Source organism: Rhinoraja longicauda, chromosome 2 (genome assembly GCF_053455715.1).
Source record: "Rhinoraja longicauda isolate Sanriku21f chromosome 2, sRhiLon1.1, whole genome shotgun sequence".
Classification (NCBI taxonomy): Eukaryota; Metazoa; Chordata; class Chondrichthyes; order Rajiformes; family Arhynchobatidae; genus Rhinoraja; species Rhinoraja longicauda.
This window is the reverse complement of record NC_135954.1, coordinates 78,746,278-78,773,670: the sequence shown is the minus strand read 5'-3', so window position 1 is coordinate 78,773,670 and position 27,393 is coordinate 78,746,278. Positions and strand designations below refer to the sequence as shown.

The 27,393-nt window shown below is 42.0% G+C and overlaps 1 protein-coding gene across 9 annotated transcripts in view; it reads left to right on the top strand.

Annotated features, from left to right (window-relative positions):
- The window catches only part of LOC144606022 (histone deacetylase 9-like), a 514,560-nt gene that overhangs the window by 58,399 nt on the left and 428,768 nt on the right, over window positions 1-27,393 (top strand). For 8 of the 9 annotated variants that reach the window (XM_078421808.1, XM_078421839.1, XM_078421825.1 and 5 more), the window contains one exon: window positions 3,685-3,856. The exons of the other annotated variant lie outside the window; for it this stretch is intronic. In XM_078421808.1, coding sequence (XP_078277934.1) covers window positions 3,835-3,856 — 22 coding nt within the window. In that variant the 5' untranslated portion in view covers window positions 3,685-3,834. The remainder of the gene's footprint in view (window positions 1-3,684; window positions 3,857-27,393) is intronic. 9 annotated transcript variants of the gene reach the window in all.

Here is a 27,393-nt window from a genome sequence, read left to right as displayed (position 1 = left end):
CTTTCCTGATTTAGATTGTTTAGTTTAGTTTAATGTCACAGGCAGGCTAACGTTGGTTTGGCAGCCTTGCATATAATAATGGCATTAGTGATCGTGGGGACTCCGTGCCACTCCCTCAGAATCAGCGTGGTATTCAAAGTAGTATTTTTTTGGGGTCTTAGTTAATGTTGATTAAAATTAATGAAGATTCTTAAAGATCTAAACTTAAGTGTGCTCCTGAAAGCCCTCACAGCACTAGAGAACCGGGTTCAATCCTGACCTCGGGTGCTGTCTGTGCAGTGTTTGTACATTCTCCCTTGTGACTGTTTTTCGGTCGGAATGTAACATTAATTGGTTTTCATTGCAGAAGACAAAATGAATGTTTTGGAAAACATGGGATTATAGGACCTAATAAGACCTAAAATTAATTTAAAAATACTGGAGAAGGAAGGTTCACAATTCACAATTTTTCTATCCCCGAGTGTAACAATTTGCAACTCTTTATCCTTTTCAGACTCACATCCTCACGCACTCTAAGGAATAGTGTCTTAACCTGCTTAACCTCTCCCTATTGCTCAGGCCCTCGAGTCCTGGCAACATCCTTGTAAATCTTCTCTGCAATATTTCCGGCATATAGGTTTCCTTTGAATATTCTGGTTTTGTCTCACCATCCCAATGATGCGTGGGTTGGTAGTTAATTGTCCACTTAAATAACGCCCATGGTAGCTAGGCGACAGAATGTGGAGGGAATTCATGAGAACAAAATAGGATTAGGATTAGCAAAAACACTGCTTGATAGTTTATGCAGAGTTGATTATCCTGGAAGCCTACTTCTGTGCTATCTGACTCAATGACTTTAAGATTCATAGACTTACATTTAGGACTTTGACAAGAGGTATTGTCTCCCCTTGAATGAATAGGAATCTTTGGAATTCCCTGGCTGAAAGAATTGTAGGCACCTGATCTTTGATCATAATCAAGATTGTTTAATAAGTTTTAGGGCTTAAAGGAATCAAGGACATTGGCAATACTGTAGCAGTTCCACAATGATTTTATTATGTAGAACAACCTACATCAACAGCATATTCCTCTTGTGTCTCTGTTTTTTGTGATCATTCACTGCACCTGGTTTGGCTGCCATTACCAGAATTTATTGGCCTTCTTAGTCTTTTTATATCCCAAGGTAGAAGAGGGAGCTATTGAGGGAGTGCTGCGTAGGTTCACCCGGTTAATCCCTGAGATGGCGGGACTTACATATGATGAAGGAATGGGTCGGCTGAGCTTATATTCACTGGAATTTAGAAGGATGTGAGGGGATCTTATAGAAACACAAAATTCTTAAAGGATTGGACAGGCTAGATGCAGGAAAAATGTTCCCGATGTTGGGGGAGTCCAGAACCAGGGGTCACAGTTTAAAAATAAGGGGTAGGCTATTTAGGACTGAGATGAGGAAAAACGTTTTTAGCCAGAGAGTTGTGAATCTGTGGAATTCTCTGCCACAAAAGTGGAGGCCAATTTACCGGATGTTTTCAAGAGAGAGTTAGATTTAGCTCTTAGGGCTAACGGAATCAAGGGATATGGGGGAAAAAACAGGAACGGGGTACTGATTTTGGATGATCAGCCATGATCATATTGAATGGCAGTGCTAGCTCGAAGGGCCGAATGGCCAACTCCAGCACCTATTTTCTATGTTTCTATGTTAAGAGTGGCCTGTTAGCTGTGTGCGATTTTGTGGGAATTTTGCACCCTCCTGCTTTGGATTGAGAATATCTGCATCCAAATAAACCAAGTGTCTAAAATCTACAATTTATAACAAAATACTGCAGTACATTTTGAGAACTAATGGTGAAAATCAAGTGGAATCAAGGGATATGGGGAGAAGGCAGGCACAGTGTAGATGATCACAATGAATGGCGGTGCTGGCTCGAAGGGCCAAATGGCCTCCTCCTGCACCTATTTTCTATGTTTCTATGTTTCTAAAATCAAATGGAATCAATTGCATTTAAGTTGCAGGAGCTCACATCGAATATTCTTTGTGGGGCTAGCATACACCAATTCCTTTTCTCCAGAGATGCTGCCTGAGCCGCTGAGTTACTCCAGCACTATGTGTCTATCTTCGGTGTAAGCCAGCATCTGCAGTTCCTTCCTACCAACTTTGTTTATATGTACTGGCAATTACAAACGTTATTGCCAACGCTTGCTCTTATTTCTGGTTGGAAGGCTGCTAGGTAGGTGCTGTTCCTGCTTGAAGATAGAAATGGTGACCTTCTATGTGTGACAAACCATGTCCCTTGATTAATCTGCAGGCTTGTACACCATTTAATTGCCTCTTCTTTCAGTTGTCCAGGACCTTCCAAGATTCCTTGTTGCATCTGGTTGCTGAATGGCAGGAGGCCTCTGAAGGCCCTGGATCCTTGGAAGGAATGAGGTGTCTAGATCAGTCTGGTATTTGGATAGGGGTAGGCGGATGATTGTGGGGAGTGGCTGGATTGAATGTGAGCTGTAATATCTCATTTGAAAATTGCAATGCCCTTCAAATGTCATCTCACACACAATCCAGCCACTCCCCACAATTACCCACCTACCCCTATTTTGGAGTATTATGTTGCCAACTTGATGTTAGAGTCATAGAGTGATACAGTGTGGAAACAGGCCCTTCAGCTCAACTTGCCCACACCGGCCAACATGTCCCAGCTACATTAGTCTCACCTGCCCTGCACTTGGTCCATATCCCTCCAAACCTGTCCTATCCATGCACCCGTCTGGCTGTTTCTTAAACATTGGGATAGTCCCAGCCTCAACTACCTCATCTGGCAGCTTGTTCCATACACCCACCACCCTTTCTGTGAAAAGGTCACCCTTCAGATTCCTATTAAATCTTTTCCCCTTCACCTTGAACCTATGATCATTTTAATATTTGGAGATCATAACTTGCTCTTGAAATACTGACATTTCTACCTTCTTGGAGATAGCTTTTGTCCTTGCAGGATGAGGGCATGTGTAGAATGCTGTGTAAACCAGTACCAGCCAGCTAACAGTTGGACAGTAGAAAAAGGATTGTGAACTGTGCCAACCCTGTGTAAAGATGTTATAAATTATTAATTCTGAATGTACACATTTTTTTTAGATAATGTAGACAGCAATAATGTTTTATCCTATAGTATAGCATAATAAATGACTGAGGCCTATTATTGCCTGGTTATGTTGTGATTAATCCAAATTGTTATGTATTTAACTGATTTTTCTTTTAAAAAAGCAAGATAAATCTGAAGGATCTGCACAAATGTAATTTCATTTCATTATGAAATCCTGTCAAGCTGGAAATTACAATGACGCCAAAATATTGTGCGGCATTTTCAACTTTGTGCATTAAGTGTGCCAAAACAAATGAAATGCCTCGCGTTTTTCAAATGTCCATTTCATTGGCAACTGGAATGAAAATGGTCTTTGTTCTTAGAACTTGTGAACTCAAAGAATATGGTTTTCAGATAAATCTGTTCAATTAACTTAAGTCACACTTCACATTCAAAAAGAAGATAGAATTGCAGTAAAATGCACTTTTAAGCAACTGGTGTTCAAAGGCATTTCTTATTACAGATGATCTCAGTTGGCATTCAGTTACCTGATTGATAATGTTGAAAGAAACTCAGATTCATCTGTGAAATAACTTTGTTTTTTAGGGTAAATCTGTTATTTTCCCTTTAGGGTCCTCCTTGGTTTTGTATTGAACACAGCCATTACTAAAAGGGCGAGTCTTTGTACTTCTGGTTCAGCAACGGCTGCTGCATACCCTGTCCCTTTCTGCTCTGCTGCATAGGAAGTAGCCGATTAGAAGTACTCGGCAACTACCGAATCATGAGTTCTCCGATACATACAGGTGAGCAGCATAAACTTTGTAATTCTTCCACTGTTTTTAATGATTCTGATCTCAAAATCTCCTTGAAGGTTTTACGTTATTTACCCGATGGTTGCATTGTAAGTGTTTTTTCTTTAAATGTGTTTGTTTCTGCCTTGGGATCGACTGGCATCTTTTGAAAGTCTCAGTGGGATAAAATACAGATTTGACAATGCTGGTGTCACATTCACTGTTGGAAACAAATCTGCTCACCCAACTGTACAAATCTGCACACCCAACTGCACAGGGTCACGTCATTGCATAATCAGTGTGTTGTATATCAGTATTTTGTTAAGATGATGCAGCAAATTAAGTCAATGCACACTGTTGCCACTTTAAAGATTTTCCTATGGCTGGGTATGATTAAATTGTTTACATATACTATTAGGATGTTCAGTAATTTTATGCCGCTTGCGTTGATTTAGTTTTATTTCCCTGATGGATAGGAGTTATAATTCTTACTTCATCAACTGTTAAATATTTTGCTTGGCGTCTCTCTCTTTTAAACAAGAAATTAATCAGGTCATGTCTTCATTTGAAATGCAGAATGAAGGGGGTGCCACATATATCCATGGTATGCAGGAATGCAAAGCAATTAAAATTAAGGATGTTGAAATCATTGCAGCTGTATTTTGAAAGATGTGGTTCCATGGTAGGAGCAACTGGCATACTTATGACAACCTTTCAGTTTTAAATTCTACTGCAGAAATCACCAGAAGTGACTCAAACGTGGGTGGTATTGCAGATCGTGGTTGTCAAAAATTGCAGCAGGATCTTGATCGGTTGGGTAGATGGACTGAGGAACGGTTGATGGAATTAAATACAGGGAAATGTGAGGTGTTTCATTTTGGGAACTAACATGGGCAGGATCTACACGGTGAATGGTAGGCTCTGGGGAGTATTGTAGAACAGAGGGATCTCGGAGTGCAGGTACATAGTTCCTTGAGAGGGGCATCACAGAAAGAAGGGTGGTCAAAAATCCTTTTGGCACATTGGCCTTCATCAGTCAGACTATTGAGTGTAGAAGTTGGGAGGTCATGTTGAAGTTATATAAATCAATGGTGAAGCCACATTTAGAGTATTGTGTTCAGTTTTGGGCAGCATGTTATAGGAAAGATATTGTCAAGCTGTAAACGCTGCAGAGGAGATTTACGAGGATGTTGCCAGGATTTAAGGATCTGGGCTCTACAGAGAGGTTGAACAGGCTAGGCCTCTATTTCTTGGAGTGCAGGAGAATGAGGCGTGATCTTATAGAAGTGTACAAAATCATGAGAGAAATAGAATGGGTAAACGCAGGGGTACACTTGCCCAGAGTAGGGGAATTGAGAACCAGACCTAAGTTTAAGATGTAGGGAGATAGATTTGTTGGGATCCTGACGAGTAACTTCAAATAAGAGTATTACAAAGGTTTCAATGGTCTTTTATTGTCACGTGTACCAATTAAGGTCCAGTGATATGCGAGTTACCATACAGCCATACTAAAAAAAAAAGCAACAAGACACACAACTACATAAAAGATAACATAAACATCCACCACAGTGGATTCTCCACATTCCTCACTGTGATGGAAGACAATAAAGTCTAATCTGCTTCCCTCTTTATTCTCCCGTGGTCGGGGCAGTCGAACCATCCATCAAAGCTCCTGCAGCCAGCGATTGAAGCCCCCGCAACGGGGCGATTGAAGCTCCCGCGTTGGGGCATTCAAAGCTCCCACGTCGGAGGGGTCGAAGCTCCTGCAGCTTGGAGCTCCCGAAGTCGGTCTCTAACCAGAAACTGCGAGCTCCACGATGTTAAAGTCCGCAGGCTCCCGTGGTTGGAGCTCCGAAGTCGATCCCTGGCAAAGGGATTACGAGCTTGGCGATGGTAAGTCCGCAGGCTCCCGCGGTTTGAGTTCCCAAATAGATCTCCAGCAAATGCCGCCAACTCCTTGATGTTAGGCCGCAGTGTGGACGGAGATACAATGCGGATTTTAAAAATCGCATCTCCATCGATGTAAAAGATTTTTTAGAAAGCTTCCCCCCCCCACCCCCCACATAAAACAAGCTAAAGAACACTAAAAACATACATTTAACACATACTATTAAAATAACAAAGAAGGAAGGGACAGACAGACTGTTGGCGAGGCAGCCATTGCTGACGCCACCCGGTGATGGGTGGTGCGTGTATGGAACGAGCTGCCGAAGGAAGTAGTTGATGCAGGTTATATTGCATTGTTTAAGAAGCATTTAAACAAGCACATGGATGGAACAGGGTTTAGAGGGATATGGGCCAAACACAGGCAGGTGGAACTAGTGTAGATGGGATATGTTGGTAGGTGTGGGCAAGTTGGGCTGAAGGGCTGCATGATTCTATGACTATGACTTTATGACTCTACTTAATGAATGGTGGTTTGCAGTAGTGTTAAATATTGGAGTGTTGCTGGAATGAATACCTGATTATGCTTACTCTCTTTATTTGTACAAGCAATCTTCATATGTTATTCTCTGTTGCCCAGTATCTGAAATTTCCACTTATATTATTTAAGCTCATTAATTGGATAATAACCATTTAAAGTGATCACAATATCATTTGATTCCATTAGGTTTATATGGTCGGAAGAAGATGATTACTTAGTATGATTAATATTTGTGAATTGTTATAACCAGCCGAAAAATGCTAGATATCTGAATTCAAATCCCACAGTTCTGAAACAGAACAGAACAAGTACTGATGATTGTTGATTAGTAAGAGTAATTTGTAATAGCAATAATAAACAGTGGGATTGTTGTAAAATCCATGTTCACTTATCCTTCAGGGAAAGGATCCTCCGAGCTTTACATTTTATGGTCTATGTGTGTTTCTTAATGCACGCGCGGCAACAAGGGATAGGAATTAATACTGGCATGCCACGGCAACTCTTCTTTGTTTCCTATTTAATTGTTCTAATCACAAGCATCCTCTTCATTCAATTCTGCTTTACTCACATATTGGTGGAGTGGGGGTAAAAAGACAGTACTTCCTTGTAGCAATTGCTTGGATTGACCCAGTGGATTGTGTGTGCTTGCCCGCAGTTATGTTCAAAAGCAGCACAGGATTCTTAAGTTGTAACTCCTTTACTGATATTAAGTCCTGTTCATATCTGTAAAGGGAATAACATTTTCTGGGATACAGAATCTGCCCAGCCATTCAAAAGTAACTGGAAGGAAGGATTTTTTTTCAGACAGATTGTTAGTGTGACTTCCTATGCCTAGTTTCTCATATAGCATCTGCAAACAGTTTAGCCAACTCCCTCCCCTGATAGACACAAAATGCTGGAATAATTCAGCAGGTCAGGTGGCATTTCTGGAGAGAAGGAATGGGTGACGTTTCGGGTCAAGACCTTTCTTTAGACTGAGACGGGGAGAGGGAGACATAGAGATATGGAAGAGTAAGATGTGCAAACACAGATCAAAGGGGACGATGATCAAGGAAATGTAGAATGGTACTTGTTAGCTGAGGGGAAGATGACAATGAGGCATACAATGAGTAAAATTAAGCAGGACAGCGGAACTAGTCAGAGAACTAGGATGGGGAAGGGACGGAGAGAGAGGGAAAGCAAGGGTTACTTAAAGTTAGAGAAATCAACACTCATATCGCTGGGTCATAAGCTGCCCAAACAAAATATAAGGTGTTGTTCCTCCAATTTGGATTGGGTCTCACTGTGACAATGGAGGATCCCCTGATGCAGTTTTTCAAGTCATTGTTAAATGTAGGTAGAATTGATCCAACTAGAATCCGCATTCACTTTGAGAGGTGGATACTATCTTCAAGCAGTACAGGCCAGCTTTAACTTGTGCTATAATATTATAGAGCTTGGGTTGGGATGCATTTGGAATTAATGGCATGACCCTTATCTTGGGGTCCGAGTCTATAATTCTCTGAAAGTATCAACACAAATAGATAGAATGGTAAAAAAGGCATATTTATAAATTCTAGGCGCAGAATTAGGCCATTTGGCCCATCGAGTCTACACTGCCATTCAATCAGCTTCTTCCCCCTCAGTTATCAGGCTTCTAAATGGACCTCTCCAATTAAATCCCGATCTTCCAACCTACCTTGTTGCGGCCCTTGCACTTTAAAAAAATCTGCTGCTGTAACATTATATTATTCAATCTGTGCATTTTCTCTTTTCAAGATCTAATGTATTCATGTATATTCGACTGGATGGCATACTTAACAAAATGCTTCACTTTACACTTTAGAGATACAGCACGTAAACAGGCTCTTCGGCCCATCAAGTCCGCGCCGACCATCAATCACCCGTTCACACATTAGTTTTGTTTAGAGATACAGCGTGAAAGCAGGCCCTTCGGCCCACTGAGTCCATTGGGCTAGTCCCATTTGCCTGCACTTGGCTTGTACATAGAATCACAGCGTCACACAGCACAGAAACAGGCCCTTCATCCCTACTTGTGATGATAAAATACTGTCCAAAACCTCCCTTCACCCTGCCCCAGAAAACTCCCCTACACCCTCTCCCAAACTCCTCCCCCCACTGTGAAAACTCCCCTCCACTGCTGTGAAATGTCCCCTTCCCCCACCATCTCCTCTCTCTCCCTCACTCCCTCCTTCCTATCTCTCCCTCCCTCTATCCCTCCGTATCCCGGGGAGTGTCCATATCCTGGGGGGAGTGTGCATGTATCCACCCCCAAATTATTTATTTATTTATTCTTCCCTCCCTCCCTCCCTCCCTCCCTCCCTCCCTCCCTCCCTCCCTCCCTCCCTCCCTCCCTCCCTCCCTCCCTCCCTCCCTCCCTCCCTCCCTCCCTCCCTCCCTCCCTCCCTCCCTCCCTCCCTCCCTCCCTCCCTCCCTCCCTCCCTCCCTCCCTCCCTCCCTCCCTCCCTCCCTCCCTCCCTCCCTCCCTCCCTCTCTCCCTCCCTCCCTCCCTCCCTCCCTCTCTCCCCTACCTCCCTCCCTCCCTCTCTTCCTCCCCCCTCTCTCTCCCCCCTTCCTCCCTCTCTCCCTACCTATCTCCCTTTCTCTCTCCCTCCGTCCATCCGCCCCTGCTTGACTTTAGATTTTGTTTAGTTTAGTTTAGATTATTATTGTCATGTATACTGAGGTACATGTCATTATTGTCATGTATACTGAGTGAAAACCTTTTGTTTCCATGCTGTCCAGTTAAAGAAATGATTATGGAAAAAATGATGACAATTAAGCTGACCACAATGCACAGATAAAGGATAAAGTGTACAACATTTAGCATAAGATCCAATAATAACCTCCTCCACTGTTAGAGTGAGGGCACATGCAAATTGGAGAAACAGCACTTTGTATTTTGCTTGGACACCTTACAACCCAAAGGTATGAATATTGATTTCTCTAATCTCAAGTAACCCTCGCATTCCCTCTCTCTCCATCACTCCTCCGCCCTAGTCGTCCAGCTGGTTAAACTGTTCATATCCCCTTGTTATCACCTCCTCCGCAGCCAACAATGGACCACCATTGGCTATTGGTGCAGACTCTGATGTGTTCTGTACTTTTTCATATCTCTAGTTTCCATCTCCCCTGACTCTCATTCTGAAGAAACAGCACCTCATATTTCTCAAACCAAAACATCACCTATTCCTTTTCTCCAGAGATGCTGTCTGACCCACTGAGTTACTCCAGCATCTTGTGTGTATCTCAAGATAGTTCAAAGGTCTCCAGTGAGGTACATGGGAGATCAGGACTGCACTCTAGCTGATGAGAAGACCGTTCAGTTGCCTGATAACAGCTGGGAAGAAACTGACCCTGAATCTGGGAATATGCACCTTCAACCTTCAGGTACCTTTTGCCTGATGGGAGAGGAGGGAATAAGGGGTGACCACGGTGAGACCAGTCCTTGACTATGTTGCTGGCCTTGGCGAGATAGCATGCAGTGCAGATGGGGTCAATGATAGGGAGGTTAGTTTGCCCGATGGTCTGGGCTCTGACCACAATTATGCAATTTCTTGCATTCTTGGATGGAGCTGTTCTCAAACCAGGCTGTGATGTGGCACATTGGCAGGGGTATTGAGTACACGAGTCATGAAATCATGATATGTGGAGTATTGTGACGATGATGAGGCCACTTTTGGAGTATTGTGTGCAGTTCTGGTTGCCCCATTACAGGAAGGATGTGGAGGTTTTGGAAAGTGTGCAGAAGAGATTTCCCCAGATGGTGACTGGATAAGGGGCTGCTAGCTATAAGGAGAAATTGGACAAACATGGATTTTGTTTCTTTGGAGCGTCAAAGGTTGTGGGGAGACATGATATGAGGAAATAAAAATATGAGAGTGACAGATAGGGTGTATACAGTCGGAACTTTTTTCAAGGGATGGAAATGTCAAAGTCCATGGGGCAAAGGTTTAAGGTGAGAGGGGAAAGTTTAAAGGAGATGTGCAGACCTTTTTTATATTACACAGAGAATAGTGGGTGCCAGGATTGCGCAGCAAAGGATAGTGGTGGAGACAGATACGATAGTTGCTTTTAAGGGGCTTTTAGATAGATACATGGACACACACAAAATGGAGGGATATGGACTATGCGCAGGCAGATCGGAGTTGGTCTGGTTTGGCACACAAATTGTGGGCGAAGGGCCTGTTCCTGTGCTGTACCATTCTATGTACTATATGCAAAGTACTGGAAGAACTCAGCGGGCAGCCAGCATCTGTGAAGGGAATTCACAGACAATATATCGGGTCAGAACCATTCTTCAAACAGATTGAAGTCGGGAGCGGGTGGAAGCTGGAAGTTGGGGGAGGGACAAAGCCTGGCAAGTGATACATGGTTACAGGTCGGGTCTGGGGGCTGATTGGCAGATGGGTGGAGTAAGTGACAAAGGCTAGAAATGAAAAGGAGATAAAATAACATTAATTAAGGAGTGAAATGTAAAGCTGGAAGGAGGATGTGGGTGGAGGGGTCTAGGGGAGGGCATAGAGGGCAAATTAAAGGATAATGTAGGGCTTAGCCTACAAAAGAGGGGAAGCGATCAAAGTGACTGGGCTGGTAGGGGATGGTCCAAGAAATGTGTGCTCTCTGGAGTGCAGAGAGGAGGGGTGGCAAAGGGAAATTAAGAAGGGTATTAATTGAAATTGGAGATTTCAGTATTCATACAGTTGGGTTGTAAATTATCTGGGCGGAATATGATGTGCTGCTCCATCAGTTTGCATGTGGCCTCACTGGCAATGGAGGAGGCCGAAGGCAGAAAAGCTGGTATAGAAATTGATGGGGATGGTAAGCAACCAGGTGATCCAGCAGGCTTTGACTTTCACCTGGCCTGTGCTTGATCTCACCAATGTAAAGGAGGCCGCATCAGAAACATCGAATGCAGTAGACAAGGTTGCAAAAGAACATCTTGATATGACTGATGTCCCAAATGCTCCACATTGGCGTAGTATTGCCAATGATGGATGGAGCTTGGAATCGGACATCGGAGGCCAGTTTGCACTTTAATAACATAGAACACTCTACATGAGCAACATGATGAAAAAGAATAAACATGGAAGGAGGAGGAATTGATTATGTTGTTTATTGCTCTGTATGATCTTTATTCATGTCTGTATAGGTTAGCGAGAGCATGTGCTAAGCACAGTGAAATGCAGTTCATGATATATAATTATCTCTTTTCTCAGTTGCATGTTTCCAAATCGTGGATTTAAATTTCTTTCCGTAAAGAGTACAGGACAGTTTTCTATTCTTGTGTTGATATTCATGCTTTTGTATTGATTGAGTTAGAAAGAATTAGAGAGGCACAAAATTAGTTTTTGCAGGAGGGAAAGAAATAGCGATAGCTGAAGACATAAATAGAGACAACTGAGGTTGTGTAAAGGGCGTGTCCCACTTAGGCGATTTTAAGGCGACTACCGGCGACTAGGCTGTCGCCGAACGTTCGCCAGGGTGTCGCGGGCATGATCATGAGGAGTCTTCAATGAATCGTAGCGGATCTCGGCGCGTCGTGGAAAAGATTTCCAGATAGAAATTTCTCGACGACAGCTGGCTTGTCGCCAGGTATCGTAGCTTATTGCGGGCGCTGTCGCATGCTGTCCCCAGGTTTGCTAGGTTGTCGCAGATGCATTTAGAAGCACGTAATATTAAATTAAGAAATTGAAGTTAACAGAAGATAGTTTCGTTTAATCAATTTATTTACCGTTAGGACATTTGACAGGTAGATTGGAGGCGACAGTTTGACGGTCAGGTAAGCGTGGGAATTTTGCGATGTTTCCGAAGACGGTGTAATCTCTTAGCCAGGTGCTAGATTCACAAAAAAAGTAACTTGTATCGACCTGACTCGGCATTGTCGTGGTCATTATCGTAGGGTAAAAGAAAATTTCGGCGATCTGCTACGACTTTGACAGTCGCCGGCAGTCGCCTTAAAAATCGCGTAACTGGGACAGGCCCTTAAGAGTTTTAGAATGAGAATATTCATTTTTGGCAAAGTTGTTCCCAAATCAAGCTGTAATGCTACCCGACAGTCTGCTTTCTATGGTGCATCAATAGAAGTTTGTAAGAGTCATTGGAGACATGCCCCATTTTCTGAATCTCCTCAGGAAGTATAGGTTTTGGTGTACCTTCTTGGGTATTGCCTCAGTTTGGTTGGTCCACGACACATCATTGGTAATATTAAGGCCAAGGTACTTGAAGCTCCCAATCATTTCCACTACCGCACTGCTGACGATGAGGATGTTTGTTGCTCTCTACAGGCCTTCTATTTAGTTCTTTCTTCATTCCACCCTCCTTTGCAGGGAAAAGACCTTTTAACTCACACTGTCTGCAGTCCTGATGAGAGATCATTGACCTAAAATGCTAATCCTGGCTCTCTGTGCAGATGCTGGTGACTGTTTCATCACTTTCTGTTTTCATTTATATCTTATGGGCCCTTTCCAGTCAAAAGCTAGAACTAATTTGGGCTTAACTTCACTGTTGGCTGTGTGTAACTTTGGGTTGTTTAAGAACTTATAGATACATAGACAATAGGTGCAGGAGTAGGCCATTTGGCTCTTCGAGCCAGCACCGCCATTCAAGGTGATCATGGCTGATCATCCACAATCAGTTCCTGCCTTCTCCCCATACCCCTTGATTCTGCTAGCCCGAAGAGCTCTATCTAACTCTCTTTTGAATGCATTCAGTGAATCGGCCTCCACTGCCTTCTGAGGCAGAGAATTCCACCAATTCACAAATCTCTGTGTGAAAAAGTTTTTCCTCATCTCAGTTCTAAATTACCTACCCCTTATTCTTAAACGGTGGCCCCAGGTTCTGTTTTGGAATATTCAAGAAGGGAGAAACACTACAAAGCCTTGTTCAGATAAACCATGACATTTGTTGTCTTTTTATACAGTAGTAGTTGTAATAGTTGTGTTTTTTGTCACATGTTACAGAATCAGAGAGTTATACAGCATGGAAACAGGCTCTTCTGCCCAACCTGTCCACGCTGACCAAGATACCCCATCTACACTCGCCTCACCTGCCCGTATTTGGTCAATATCCCTTTCCGATCCATATACCTTTCTAAATATCTTTAAAAAATTGTTATAGTACCTGCCTCAGCTGTCTCCTCTTGCAGCTATTCCATGTACCTATTACCCTCTGAGGAAAGAAGTTGCCTCAGGTTTCTAATAAATCCTTCCCCTGTGGCATTGGGGATGATGGTGGATTCGGCAGTGACCACACCCGACACTCGCAGTAGACAATAGACAATAGGTGCAGGAGGAGGCCATTCGGCCCTTCGAGCCAGCACCGCCATTCAATGTGATCATGGCTGATCATTCTCAATCAGTACCCCGTTCCTGCCTTCTCCCCATACCCCCTGACTCCGCTATCCTTAAGAGCTCTGTCTAGCCCTCTCTTGAATGCATTCAGAGAGTTGGCCTCCACTGCCTTCTGAGGCAGAGAATTCCACAGATTTACAACTCTGACTGAATTTTTTTTTCCTCATCTCCGTTCTAAATGGCCTACCCCTTATTCTTAAACTGTGGCCCCTGGTTCTGCACTCCCCCAACATTGGGAACATGTTTCCTGGATGAACACATGATTTATTTTATTTACATTGGTACGAAAGTCCTAGACTGCATGGGGGCGCTGTCCGTTGTCATCAAGGCGCATGTGCGGTGGTGCTGGTAAACTCAGGGTTGTCCCGCAACTCAATCCTGGTCTTCAAAGGAGGAGGTGTGACAATCTCAGGCTTCTTCCTGCAGTTCATCCTTGCCTTGAGAGGAGGTGCTGGCGGTCTCAGGTTTATTCTGGGGGATCAGCTATGGATCCTGAAGCATTGCTGGTCTCAGGTTTACCCTGGAGGCTCAGCAGCTAGGGGAGACTTTGCAGAGTCTGGACGCTTCTCACCCTGCCAAACCTCAAATTGGTTTACCCTACTGACCTACTCAATGTTAGCTTAGAAATCCCTACAAGTGACTGCTCCAACAACTTTTTATGCTCAGTGGGTCCTCATTTATTCTATCTTCAGTGTTTCCTATTCATTCCAGGTGTTATCTTGAATCTACATCACATTGGATGAATTTTGACCAGCTTTTTTAAGGTGCTGATCACATTCTACTCGAATACTTGAATGTTAGGCATTGTTTTAGAAATCATTGAGAGCATACAAGGTTTTCTATTGACATAACATATTGACTTTCCAATCCAATGTCTATGTGCTGTGCAAATCTGTAAAATTATAAATATTTTTACAAAGCACCTCAGGCAGGGGCAGATGTACTCACAAATAGGTACAGTTTTCCTTTGTGGCATTGTAGTGGGTGAGGAACAGTGGAACAATATGGGATGCAGTATGTTTAATAATACAGTTGTGTATATTCAGTAAATACCCACATATAAGGCAGCACAGTGGTGTAGCAGTAGATTTGATGCCTTATAGCACCAGAGACCCAGGTTCGATCCTGACTACGGATACTGTCTGTACAGAGTTTGTACATTCTCCCTGTGACTGCGAGGATTCTCTCTGGATGCTCTCATTTCCTCACACATTCTCAAGACGTGCAGGTTTGTAGGTTAATTGGCTTTTATAAATTGTCCCTCGTGTGTAGAATAGAACTAATACATGGATGATCGCTGGTCAGTGTGGACTCGATGGGCTGAAGTGCCTGTTTTCAGTCTGTATCTTTAGATGAAACTAGGCATTTGTGGAAGACTATTTTTTCCTTAGTATATTATGAATAATAAAAAATTTCACTTGCGAGAAGATGTAGGTGGACTATAATCAAAATTGAAGATGCAATTAATAATAACAAAATACAATGCAATAATCTCAAAAGGAAAATGAGATGACCAGAATGAAAATTGTGATACTGGGTTTTCCACACAGGTCTCTGAAGTGACGGAGAAAGACCATCACAAAGCACACGGAAGTTCTGCAAATTAAGATAATTAGCAGTTTAAAGTCTAATCATCTGTTGTCTTCCTTATGTTTGTTTTACTCCCACATTCATTGGCAATTTAGAGGGAAATAGGTTGATATTAGCATTTAGCTGAAATCGTTTACATTTTTAACTTTAATTGGCACAGACAATAAAGACAAAAGTTCAGAATGTTTGGTCCAATAAATGCAAATTGCAGTTATCTGCTGAAAATGAAACCAGCTGCTAACTCTTTAGGTTTAATAATACACCAGCAAATTTCCCAATACAGTGAATCATCAGAGGTCATGCTTTTAATAATAGGGATCTCATGAATAAAGTGTGATGGGCAAAATGGGAAGTATGACAGATAACGGAAGTGCTTTATGGAGCACATTTTAAAGTGGTTTTGGAGAAGTTGATGGTATTGATTTAAAAAAAAACAGATGAGGAAAAGGAATTAAAAGTAACTAAATTAAAGTTTTCAATTCTCATTACAAATCTGGAAACACATGCCAGGGCCCTTTCACAGATTGCATCTTCAAGACAGAAAATAACAATTTTGATTGCAGTAATTACCAAAGGCTGTTCCCGCTGTCTGTCACAGGCAATGTTGTTATCCTCATTTACTGCCTGTTTCCAGTGACTGCATAAAGCTGCTGCCCGAATCACAGCGTGGATTCTGCACCACAAGAGTTACAACAGACATGATCTTCAACACGTGAGAAAGTCAAGAAAAACGACAGAAACAGCTATAACCAACAAACCTGCTCGCCTTTGACCTTTTACTCTATCAACCGGGAGAGTCTGTGGAGAATCCTTCTCAAATTTGGCAGCCTCTGAATTTGATTTTTTTCTCCACCTGCTAGCTGATGATAAACCATCCTTCTTACTGATGGATCAAGTACACAGTCAATTTCAGGAATTAGGCAGGTCTGGGTCATTGTGTCAACCCTCCTTTTAATCTTTTTTGTTGTGTTAGAGTGGAGCTAATTTCCAGGATATATGGGTAATTGCTCAACCCATATCACTTTCAGTGCAGAATCATACACATCCCAATGGCTGTCACTGAACTGTAGGACATGGGTGCCTGTTGCATGTGTGCACACTTTCATAAATTGTTAATTGGATACTCCACATTTTGTATCTAAACGTTGCCTTGTCTTTCCTTGGTTATTAAATGTTTAATTCTCCTTCGGAGCATTTATTCTTGTTGCAATACCCCATTTGGTGTTAAAATAAAATCCTCTGACAGCTTCTACACAAAGTGCTTGGATTAACTAGCTGATATTTCCAATGCTGAAAATTAAACAAATCTTAAAGTTGTCTTCGAAAACCTTAAGCTTAATTCCCTGCTCCACAAACCATTTACAATTTGCAGTGCTGTGTGTGGTGAAGGGAAACATTGCTGCTATGGGAAAGGGAAAAGAAAAAAAAGACAAAAATATAGATCAAGTGCTGCAGCGTCTAAAATAGACATGGATAATAGTTATGGATTAATATTTTGGGGACCTGTTGAACAATACCCAGCCAAAATATTCATACATTTTATAAAATCACGATTGATCTGTGATGCAATTCCAGCATAAACTGTTCATGCTAAGCTATTGTCCATTCTGAAAACACTGGTCTAAGGGTCATGGATTGTTTTGAGTAATAGCACAAAGGTTAAAGTTCTGTATAATAAATAAAATATTTAATTTTGCACAGTGAATTATGTATCACATTAAGCCTGCTGTAAGCATGCCTGCAGTTCTTAGACTGGCCTAGTGCACAATGATTTTATTAAATCTCACTTTGAGGGCAAATTGCTCCTTTGAATTGCTTTCTTTATTTTATGAAACTAAATCTGCACGATTCATTACAATGATTAAGACATTATTCAGGAAGAGCCATTTTTGTATTTATTTTCAGTAACCTCTTTTGTTCTGCTTTCTCTGTTTCTGTTAAGAATTCTGCATTTTATTTTTAGAACATTGCTCCTTTGTTCTGATCATTGAGAAATGGGAACTAATGCTCAGAGTCAACTCTTTGTTCTGCCCTATTACGTGGGTTTTATTTGAATTTAGCGTTTGTTCAGTTTGTGCCTTTTCCAAGCATTGATGATGAATTGCTGGTCAATTAATGGAAATACCAAGACTTTACTCAGCTGCGCAGCTGTATGGTAGCAATGAATAACCCTCTGAATTATTTTTTAAAATGGAGGCTGATTAAAGCATAAGTTACAATGGCCTTATTAACCAGCTTCACTCCCCTGAGTTCAGCTTTCGAGATGTTTTTAATATGAACATAAAAATGTTTATTCAATAGCGCAAAGCGTCTTCCAGATCTCATGTGGGTGAACTTCAATAACACCACCAATGCCCATGCAAAGGCATTTTCTTTGCTCAGGTGCATGTGCAGGTACGGTGGCAACAAGGGCATGTTCCACCCTGCTCCAAAAGTCATTAATCGCATTAAGAATTCAGCAATGTGCCTATAGTACTATTTAATGTGCCCTCCAGCCCTCAACAAAAGCAATCAGATTTAAATTTCATGCATGCACTTGCCTTCACTGGAATGGTGGTTTTGAGGCATTTCCAATAATTGGGCATTCTTGACGTTATTTACGCCAGCTGTAAAATAATACTGCACAGAAAAGGCAGCTCACTGGAGAGATTTCCGTTATTCTCACAATATCAGATGAGGTCGCATGAAAGCCCTGTTTGATCCTGACTCTCTTTCCAGTCCTGTTCCCATCTCCTTGCATTAAAGATAATGCAACACTTACTTTGCCAATTGCTACAGCACCTGTGTGTTTACTTCCTGCATTTTGTGAACAGCAGACCAAGACCTCTCTAGACACCAATATTTTTAACATATTTTTCATTTCAAAATCTCAACTTTTGGAAGAAGGACCGTTGTAGGTGATTAGGGTGTGAGCCGAGGGTATTGCCAGTGAGAGAGGGACGGGGTGAATCAAATGGTAATAATGGTAAGTTAAAGATGGCACTTACCTGGCAGTTGATGGGCCTTGGGGCTCTTTGGCAGTGGCCTGCACAGGGTTGAGCTTATAAGGCTGAAGGATCCCTTCACGTAAGATCTATTTTAGCGATCTTGTGGCGTTTGTGTTTGCAGTATCATTTTTAGTTTAGTTTAGTTCAGAGATACAGTGCAGAATCCCCGCACACTAATGTTATCCTACACACACTGGGGACAATTTTACATTTATACCAACCCAATTAACCTACAAACCTGTACGTCCTTGGAATGTGGGAGGAAACCGAAGATCTCAGAGAAAAACCCACACGGTCACGGGGAGAACGTACAAACTCCGCACAGACAGCACCCGTAGTCAGGATCGAACCCGGGTCTCTGGCGCTGTAAGGCAGCAACTCTACCACTGCGTCATCGTGCCACCCCTATAATTTTACACAATTTGCATCAGATGAGCCTTGTAAATTGCTTATATCACTGCGCACGTTAGCAATTTCTATTGTCGCATGGAGAGAGGTTGCCAGCAATAATAATGTCCCACAGTGTCCAGCTCTAATGTGACCAAGATCCTCAAAATCCAAATATTTTTGCACAGCTGTAGAATGTAGGAAAAGCTATTTAGGTGCCTTCATTGGTGTTTTATGCACACCCTGGCATATCAATATTAGCATGTAATCCAAATCCAAATACATTATGGATTATCCAGTGGACATGGCAGGGTTGGTTGGTTTGTTACAGGGTGATAAGGACGATGTGGGGTATTTTGACAAAGAACAAGAGGAGGAGGAAAATGTATCAAGCTTTTCCTTCCTGAAGTTAGGAATCCTTGGTCTTGCTAATACTGAGAGCAAGATTGTTGCTCTGGCACTATTCAATCAGATTATCAAACCCTCCTGTACTCTAACTCATGTTGAGCCACTATTTGTCCAACGACAGTGATATCACTGGCGAATTTAAAGATGGCATTGGAGCTGTGTCTGGTGACACAAGCATGTGTATAGAGAGAGTAGAGCAGGGGACTGTGGACACAGCCTTGAGCTGCTCCTGTTCTGACGCTCCATGAGGGGGAATTGTTGTTACCAATTTGTACTCATTGTAGTCTTCTGATATGGAAGTCGAATATCCCATTGCATAGGGATAAGCAGAGATCCAGTTCCCTGAGTTTGATGATAGGCTTAGTGGGGATGATGGCGTTGTACGCTGAGCAGTAATCAACTAACGACAGCAGGTCATATGTGTTCTTCATGTTCAAGCGAGTGCAGAGTGGAGAATCAGCAATGCAATGTTGAAATAAGGAACTGGCGATTCTGGTTTACACATAAGGACATAAAGTGCTGGAATAACTCATTGGGTCAGTCACCATTTCTGGAGAACATTCAATGTTGATCTGTTGAGGCAGTCAGTGGATTGTAGTGGGTCCAGATTCTGACCGAGGCCAGAGTTGATATATGTCATAATCAACATTTCAAAGCATTTCATCTCTATGGAGGAGTGTAGGAAAATAACTGCAGATGCTGGTACAAATCGAAGGTATCACAAAATGCTGGTCAGGCAGCATCCAGGAGAGAGGCCTATTCCCTCTCTCCTAGATGCTGCCTGACCTGCTGAGTTACTCCAGTATTTTGTGATACCTCATCTCTATGGATGTGAGCGCCACTAGTCAGTAGTCATTGAGGCATGCCACCTTGCTATTCTTGGGCATTATGGAAGTCCTTTTCAAACAGGTAGGGGCCTTGGACATCTTGGTCATCTGCTGCAAGGTACCAAGGGGGGGGGGGGTTGTGGCAGGGTGTCGGGTAGAGTAGGTAAGAGTGGAAGCATTTTGATTCAATCTTCCACATTTGTGGCCCCTGGCACCATCCTCTCTCATAGCCTCCTGCATTTTCCCACCACCCACGAACAGCAATTTACTGCAAATGAGTAACAAATGACTATTGATGAAAAAACAGACTGCTGGAGTTTCTTGACCCACTAAATTCATCCAGCAATTTGTTTTGTGCTCCAGATTCTGGCATCTGCAATTTATTTGGTCTCCAACAAAGACCATGATAACTGTCCTCTAATTCAAAATGGCCTTATAGCTTGCAAGACCTCTTTGCACCCAGTGATTGCCTCTGCTTACAGAGCTATTTCTAGCTAGGCAGATTATCGACGAGGAAATTTGTGTTTCGTTTGGGTTTTTATTTAAGCCATAAACTTAATGTGTTTTGTAGGGAATGGAGCATTAAAAAGTACATCTGTCCTGTATCAGTCCCGAGTTCTATTTTTATAAATTGTGAAATTTTACTTTCACAGATTGCACATGTTTGGCAGAGATTGCCATGTCTATATTTATAAGCTTAAACTGACTGTGAAAAGGGCCAGCTTCAGTTGATATTATTACTGACATACAAATCAAAAAATGCTTTATAAAGTTGCATGGATCAAGCTTCACGCTCCGTTTCTCAAACAATTGCAACAGTTTAAGGAATAAAAGCTGGATTTAAACACAGTTGCCACCTGGACTTCTGTTAAGTTGTTCAGAATTTAACTTTTCTTCAAACCATGAGCCAGATCGCCATACTGTTGATTTCATATATTGTGACATAAAATTGGCGAGAAAAACTCGAGAGTCCTACACACAGCATGAAATTGGATTTAACCTTGTTTCCATCAAGGATGTCACACCCATTTTACAGTTGTTGTTTAAGATAAGGCTGTCAAAATGTCAGGTCATGCTGAGTAGTGGATAACATGTGGCATATTGGAAGAAAATAAGTCACTTGTGTGGTGTATGCTTTTAAATTGCTGTGTTAATGATTTCAAATATAAAATTGATTGTAAAATACAGCCTTGTTGCATTGATTGCTTCTGTGCTCATGACGGTCCTGTGCAGAGTATGAAGTATGTTAAGGGTGACATTGGTCACGGTACAACACCCAAATAACCTCTTCCCCTTCAGAAATGAATCATTTAACACTCTGTGCAAATCTTACATGAGAAAACAAAAGTCTTCTCATGTTGACCCCTCTTGTGTTTATGGTCTTTAAAAGATTTATCGATTTCTTTACGATTTATTGGGGAGTCAATTGGAGCTGTGCTCACTTCGTTCCAAAAGAATGCAGTTAAAAATGTTGGGTGAAGGGTGCAGTCGCATTTTCATTGCTGTTTATAATGTGATGTCGTGATGACCCAGTTGGGGGCACCATATGACGAGGAGCATGGATTGTGGGGCCAAGAGCAAGGATGACATCCAGAGGCCAGAGAAGGATACGCAGGAATCCTGTGGCTTAAAAAAACATTTCTCAAGTGTGCTAAGGCAGCACATTCCACCTCCCAAAGATCAGAAGAGATTAAAGTTTGGTAAGGTGATGGTGATCGTGGCATATATTTGGCATCTCCGCACATCAGAAATCCAGGCACTATTCAGAAATCTGTGCTGGAACTGCACTGGTTGCAGGATTATTTTCACCAATGCTCTTAATGACTTCACTTCCACATTATTCCAGGTCTTGCTGGCTAATATATTTCTCAATCTACAGCTCAATGCTTTCTGCTTTCACAGGGAGGATTTATTTTCCTCCCGCCCTGGAGGCAGCATCATCAATACAAGATGTCAGGATTTCCCAAGATTGTTGGTATATCAAAGGTTGAGCGAGCAACAGGCTGCACAGTGGCGCAGCAGTGGAGTTGTTGCCTTAGATCCATAGATCCGGGTTCACTCCTGACTGCGGGTGCTGTCTGTACGGAGTTTGTACAGTTTCCATGTGACCTGCGTAAGTTTTCTCTGCGATCTCCAGTTTCCTCCCACGCTCCAGGGATGTACAGGTTTGTAGGTTAATTGACTTGGTAAAATTGTAAATTGTCTTCAGTAAATTGTCATAGTGTTACTTAACAGGGATTACTGGTCGGCACAGACTCGATGGGCCAAAGGGCCCGTTCCTGCACTATATCTCGAAACGAATCTAAACAAAACACTCATGAAGTGCTCCAGGTGTCTTGAACTTGCTTTGTATCCCAAAACAGTTGTCCAAAAAATGCTGATCATCAATACAGGTGCTCCTCAGCTTACGATGGGCTTCTGTTGCGAGAAACCCATCGGAAACCGAAAGTATTGTAAGTCGAAGTGCATTTAATACACGCCATCACGTGGCTGGAAGCAAGCGGCGGCTCACTACGGGTCACTGTCGTTTGCACCATTGCAAAGTCGAAGTATCGCAAGTCGAAGCATCGTAAGCCGGGGAGCACCAGTATATGCATTTGCTATATGTCAGCTTCCATGAAGGAGAGATGGACAATTCTTGGGAAAGAGGCCTATTTCTGCCATCTTGGGCACCTCATTCCAGTCTGAGTTCAGGGCTCATCGAACTGTAGCGCATAATTATAGTTACAGTTATTAATTATAGTTACATTGAGAAGATGAAAGTACCACTGGCGTTCCAGTGATGAGACTCTGCTGTCCATACCAGTTCAATGGTGTGTCGTCTCCAGAGAGAATCTTGCATATGGGCGGCACGGTAGCGCAGCGGTAGAGTTGCTGCTTTACAGCGAATGCAGCGCCGGAGACTCAGGTTCGATCCTGACTACGGATGCTGCACTGTAAGGAGTTTGTACGTTCTCCCCGTGACCTGCGTGGGTTTTCTCCGAGATCTTCGGTTTCCTCCCACACTCCAAAGACGTACAGGTATGTAGGTTAATTGGCTGGGTAAATGTAAAAATTGTCCCTAGTGGGTGTAGGATAGTGTTAATGTACGGGGATCACTGGGCGGCACGGACTTGGAGGGCCGAAAAGGCCTGTTTCCGGCTGTATATATATATGATATGATTTTGTTGATATCTGCTGAATGTAAAATATCCTATCCATTACTTGTGAGCTGCACAGTGGCATGATAGATGTATGGCAATATTTGGCATTCTCAGTCTCTGTGAATGACCATGGATTAAGCATGATTTCAGACTGTGAATGCGGCAATGAAGAAATAAACAGCTTAACTCATGCTCTGTCTGCTACTTTCAGAACTCTTGGTTCCATATTTTTTTTTAAAGTTTTGATGATCTAATAAAAAAACACACCATGTGGGCCATTCTTAGTCACGTGTGTGACCAAAAATGTGAACAGTTGTGGAATACATCTCTTCTAGTTCTGAAAGCATTGCAGGTATATTGTTTTGTACTGTATATATGACTTATATTTGTCAAAGTTTATCAAGTGAAAAATTTATATGTTTTGCTGACAATGTTTGTTTAGGGTCAGAGGTCAAATATGGCTGGATCAGCAGTTACGAGGCGCTGCAGTAATCCCTGCCGCGTGATTTGCACCTGAAGGGCCACTTGGCCGGTGCGTCAGAGGGTAATAATGGAGGATTGCCTTTAAGATTGGAAGTCGGTGTGTTGCAGAAATTAGTGCTGTGCCCACTGTTTGTCATTTGGATAAGAATGTAGCCGTTATTCCTTGAGGGGACCATTTTTCACACAGAGGGTGATGGATATATGGACTGAGCTGCTAGAGAAAGTGGTAGAAACTGGTACAATTACATAATTAAAAAGGCATTTGGGCAAGTAAATGGATAGGAATGGTTTAGATTAGAAGGATGTGGACCAAGTGCAGGTAAATAGGACGAGCTTCGGTAGGCAGCTTGGTCAGCATGGCCTACATTTTACACCAAGATCCTATTTCTATATATGTCTCTTTATCATATTTATATTCATTTTGTTGAACTCTTTAGGGCATTTTTGATACAGCGAAGATCATGATTATAGCTGGAATCAGGCCTTTGCCCTGTGTTATCCTAACTGTGCCTGTTTGTTTCTGGTTTGGCAAAAGAATGATTTTTGGATCCAAGCTTGAGCAATAAAACTCTTTCAAAGTGCCCAAGATAGTTTCAAGGTCAAAATGTTCGATAATCCAAGATTGTGTGCCGGTGTGTTTGGGAGGCCTACGAGATTGTGGTTTCTGAACTGTCTGATGAAGCTTCCTCAGATTGGCCAGGAGATGGCTGATGAGGTAAGTGACTGGGTGGTTTGTGAAGTGCTCCTTCCACCCCAATTACCCCAATTGCCTGCTCTCGATGCATGGGCATGAGGTTCTCAATGCCACTCTGAATGCTCCATCTGAAAACTGACCACCATGTTCAAGACTAGCTTCTTCCCAACAACCATCAGGCATGAGCACTAAACAACACTAACCTCAACTATGAACCTCTATGAACTGTGTTTGGTTGCACTAAGGACACCTGTTTTGTTGCAATGGTATTGTAGTTATTAATGTATTGATTAAAAAAAAGATATATTATATTATCTCTTAGTATTGCACTTACAGGCCTGTTATGCTGCTGTAAATAAGAATTTCGTTTCCATTGTTGGTACATATAAAAAATAACTACTATTGGCTCTTGACTATCTTGACTCCTCTTTTGAGTAGTCATGGGTCTGAGGTTTCAAGAAATGGACATTCTCTGATTTCAGAATGAAATTAAGGGATGTAGTGCTTAAATTTGCGATTGGAAATGCTGCCAAGGCATCACACATAATAATCAATTGTCACATACTTTACAAACAAAAATATTTAATGAAATTGTATCTGAATTAAAGTATATAATCAGTCCTTTTAATGTAACTGTTCCTAATTTTATAAATGTATTTTATACGTGGAATTGTAATGTTACAACACATTGGTGTGTGTTACAAGCTTGTACACTGTAGTTGGGGATAAAGTGGAAAAAAAGAATGTTGATGCTGTTACATCATTGAAAACCAAGTGTGGTTAGTAGGAATTACTTTTTATCGTTTCAGTATTTCTTTTACAGGCATGGGTACTGACTGGTCTGTTCATGAATGCTTGTGTGTTTGTTTCTCGGGGTATATGTCTTGGAGTTTGGATTTATTTTACTGCAAGAAAGTACCTTTTTTAATTTACTGTTTTATCATTTATCTGGATATTTGTTCTTTTTTTTTGTCCTTTATCCTTTGTAGTTGTTCTGATTTTCTATCCAAACACAATATTGTGAATTTATAGGAATTTACATCCCAAAACTGCAAAAGCAATGTAATAGATACATTGGTGTAGAATTTTATGGAGATTCTTTTTGTCATGTATAACAATGGTGCAGGTCCCATGAAAAATCCAGATCAACAGGGAAAATACAGATAGTCTGAAAGTCTTTGATAAATTGTCTCGCAGCACGTTCAGATGGATAATATAAAAGGAAATATAGCAGGTTTGACAGAAAGTTGATCAAAGAATAAGAAATAAAGCAGTAGGTTATTATTCAGATTTGAGCATTGTTCCAAAGCATTATTTTCTTCTAAGTCTGCTTTTGTTGCATATCTTTATGGATAATTTGGACTTGGATGCACACAACATATTCTCAACGTTTATGTAGGATACCGAAGTGGGAGGTTTTAATATTCATGGCGATTGGGAAACCAAATACAGTGCCAGATGGGAAAACAGTTAAATCGTACAACTTAAAGTACAATAAAACAGAATTAAGTTTTAATAAGTTAAAAAAAACACAGAAATTATCAGCAAAGCAGGTCGCATCCATGAAGAGTGAGTTTAAAAGGATTGTGCAAAATAACATCTTGGCTGTTTAAAAGCACGGCTGAAACAGTTTGGAAAGATAATAGGAAATGAATGCTTGATGAGTTTAAACTAAAACTTTGTAAAATGAATTGCTGGGGAATTAAAACATTCCTTTCAGGAGAAATAAAGTTGGACAATCTTGGATTGCTTTCTCTCGAACATCGGAGGTTGAGGGGAGACAATAGAAATATATAAAATTATGAGAGGCGTAGTAATGGTAGACAGTCAGAACCTCTTTCCCACAGTGGAAATGTTCATAAGTCATAGGAGCAGAATTGGGCCTTTGGCCCATCGTGTCTACTCTACCATTCAATCATGGCTGATCTATCCTTCCCTTTCAACCTCATTCTCTTGCCTTCCCCCCATAACCATTGACACCTTTACTAATCAAGAATATATCAATCTCCACCTTAAAAATATCCAATGACTCGGCCTCCCCAACCATCTGTTGTAATAAATTCCACAGATTCACAACCCTCTGACTCAAGAAATTTCTCCTCATCTCCTCTCTAAAGGTACGTCCTTGTATTCTGAGGCTATGCCCTCTGGCCCTAGATTCTCCCACTAGCGGAAACATTCTCTCCACATCTACTTTATCCATACCTTTCACTATCCGAATTGCCAAAATTAAGAGAGCTGAACTTTAAGGTGAGAGGGGCAAAATCTAAAGGAGAAACAAATTGTTTACACGGTGGGTGGTAGGCACCTGTAGCACACCGCTGGTGTTTTCGCTTGGTCCCAGTAATCTTTAATCCTTTTTTTTCAAGAACCTATCCAGCTATAAAAACATTCAAAATATTCAGAAAAAGACTTCCAAATGCTCATAGTTCTCGAAGAATTTACCTTAAAAGGGCTGTGGCGGGCTGAGCTATTTTGGCTTTGAACCATCGTTTGTCGGGCTCGAACTCTCACGTGGACTGGGCGTGATCTGCACCGACCAATCACGGGGTCCGGGGGGGGGGGGGGGGGGTGTGCTGTCTTGTGTGGGCAGAGAACAAAGCAATTGCAGTTAGAATTTGAACTCGGGCATGCGCGCATAAGCGACAGGGCTGTATCTGTTATTTATTAAACAGAGTGTTTACACAATGTGTGGACCTCTACAGGGCCAACCTTTTATTTTGAACATCAACCTTTCTATTACTATCAGCAAGACAAAGGAGATAGTGGTCGACTGCAGGAAGCGAAGTGGGACACATTCATTGACGGTGCATAAATAGAGATGCTGAAAGCTTTAAGTTCCTAAGAGTAAATATCACCAGTAACCTTCCCAGGACCACCTGTATTGAAGCAATGTCCAAGAAAGCACACCAATGCCTCAACCTCCTTAGAAGGCTTAGGACGTTTGGCATGTCCTCAACAACTCTCACCAACTTCGACAGATGTGCCGTAGAAAGGTGGTGCAGCGGTAGAGCTGCTGCCTTACAATGCTTACAGTGCCAGAGACCTGGGTTTGATCCCGACGACAGGTGCTGTTTGTATGGAGTTTGTACGTTCTCCCTGTGACCGCGTGCTTTTTCTCCGAGATCTTCGGTTTCCTCCCACACCCCAAGGACATACAGAGTTGTAGGTTCATTGGCTTGGTGTAAGTGTAAATTTTCCCGATTATGTGTAGGATATAGTTAAGGTGTGGGGATCGCTGATCGGTGTGGAC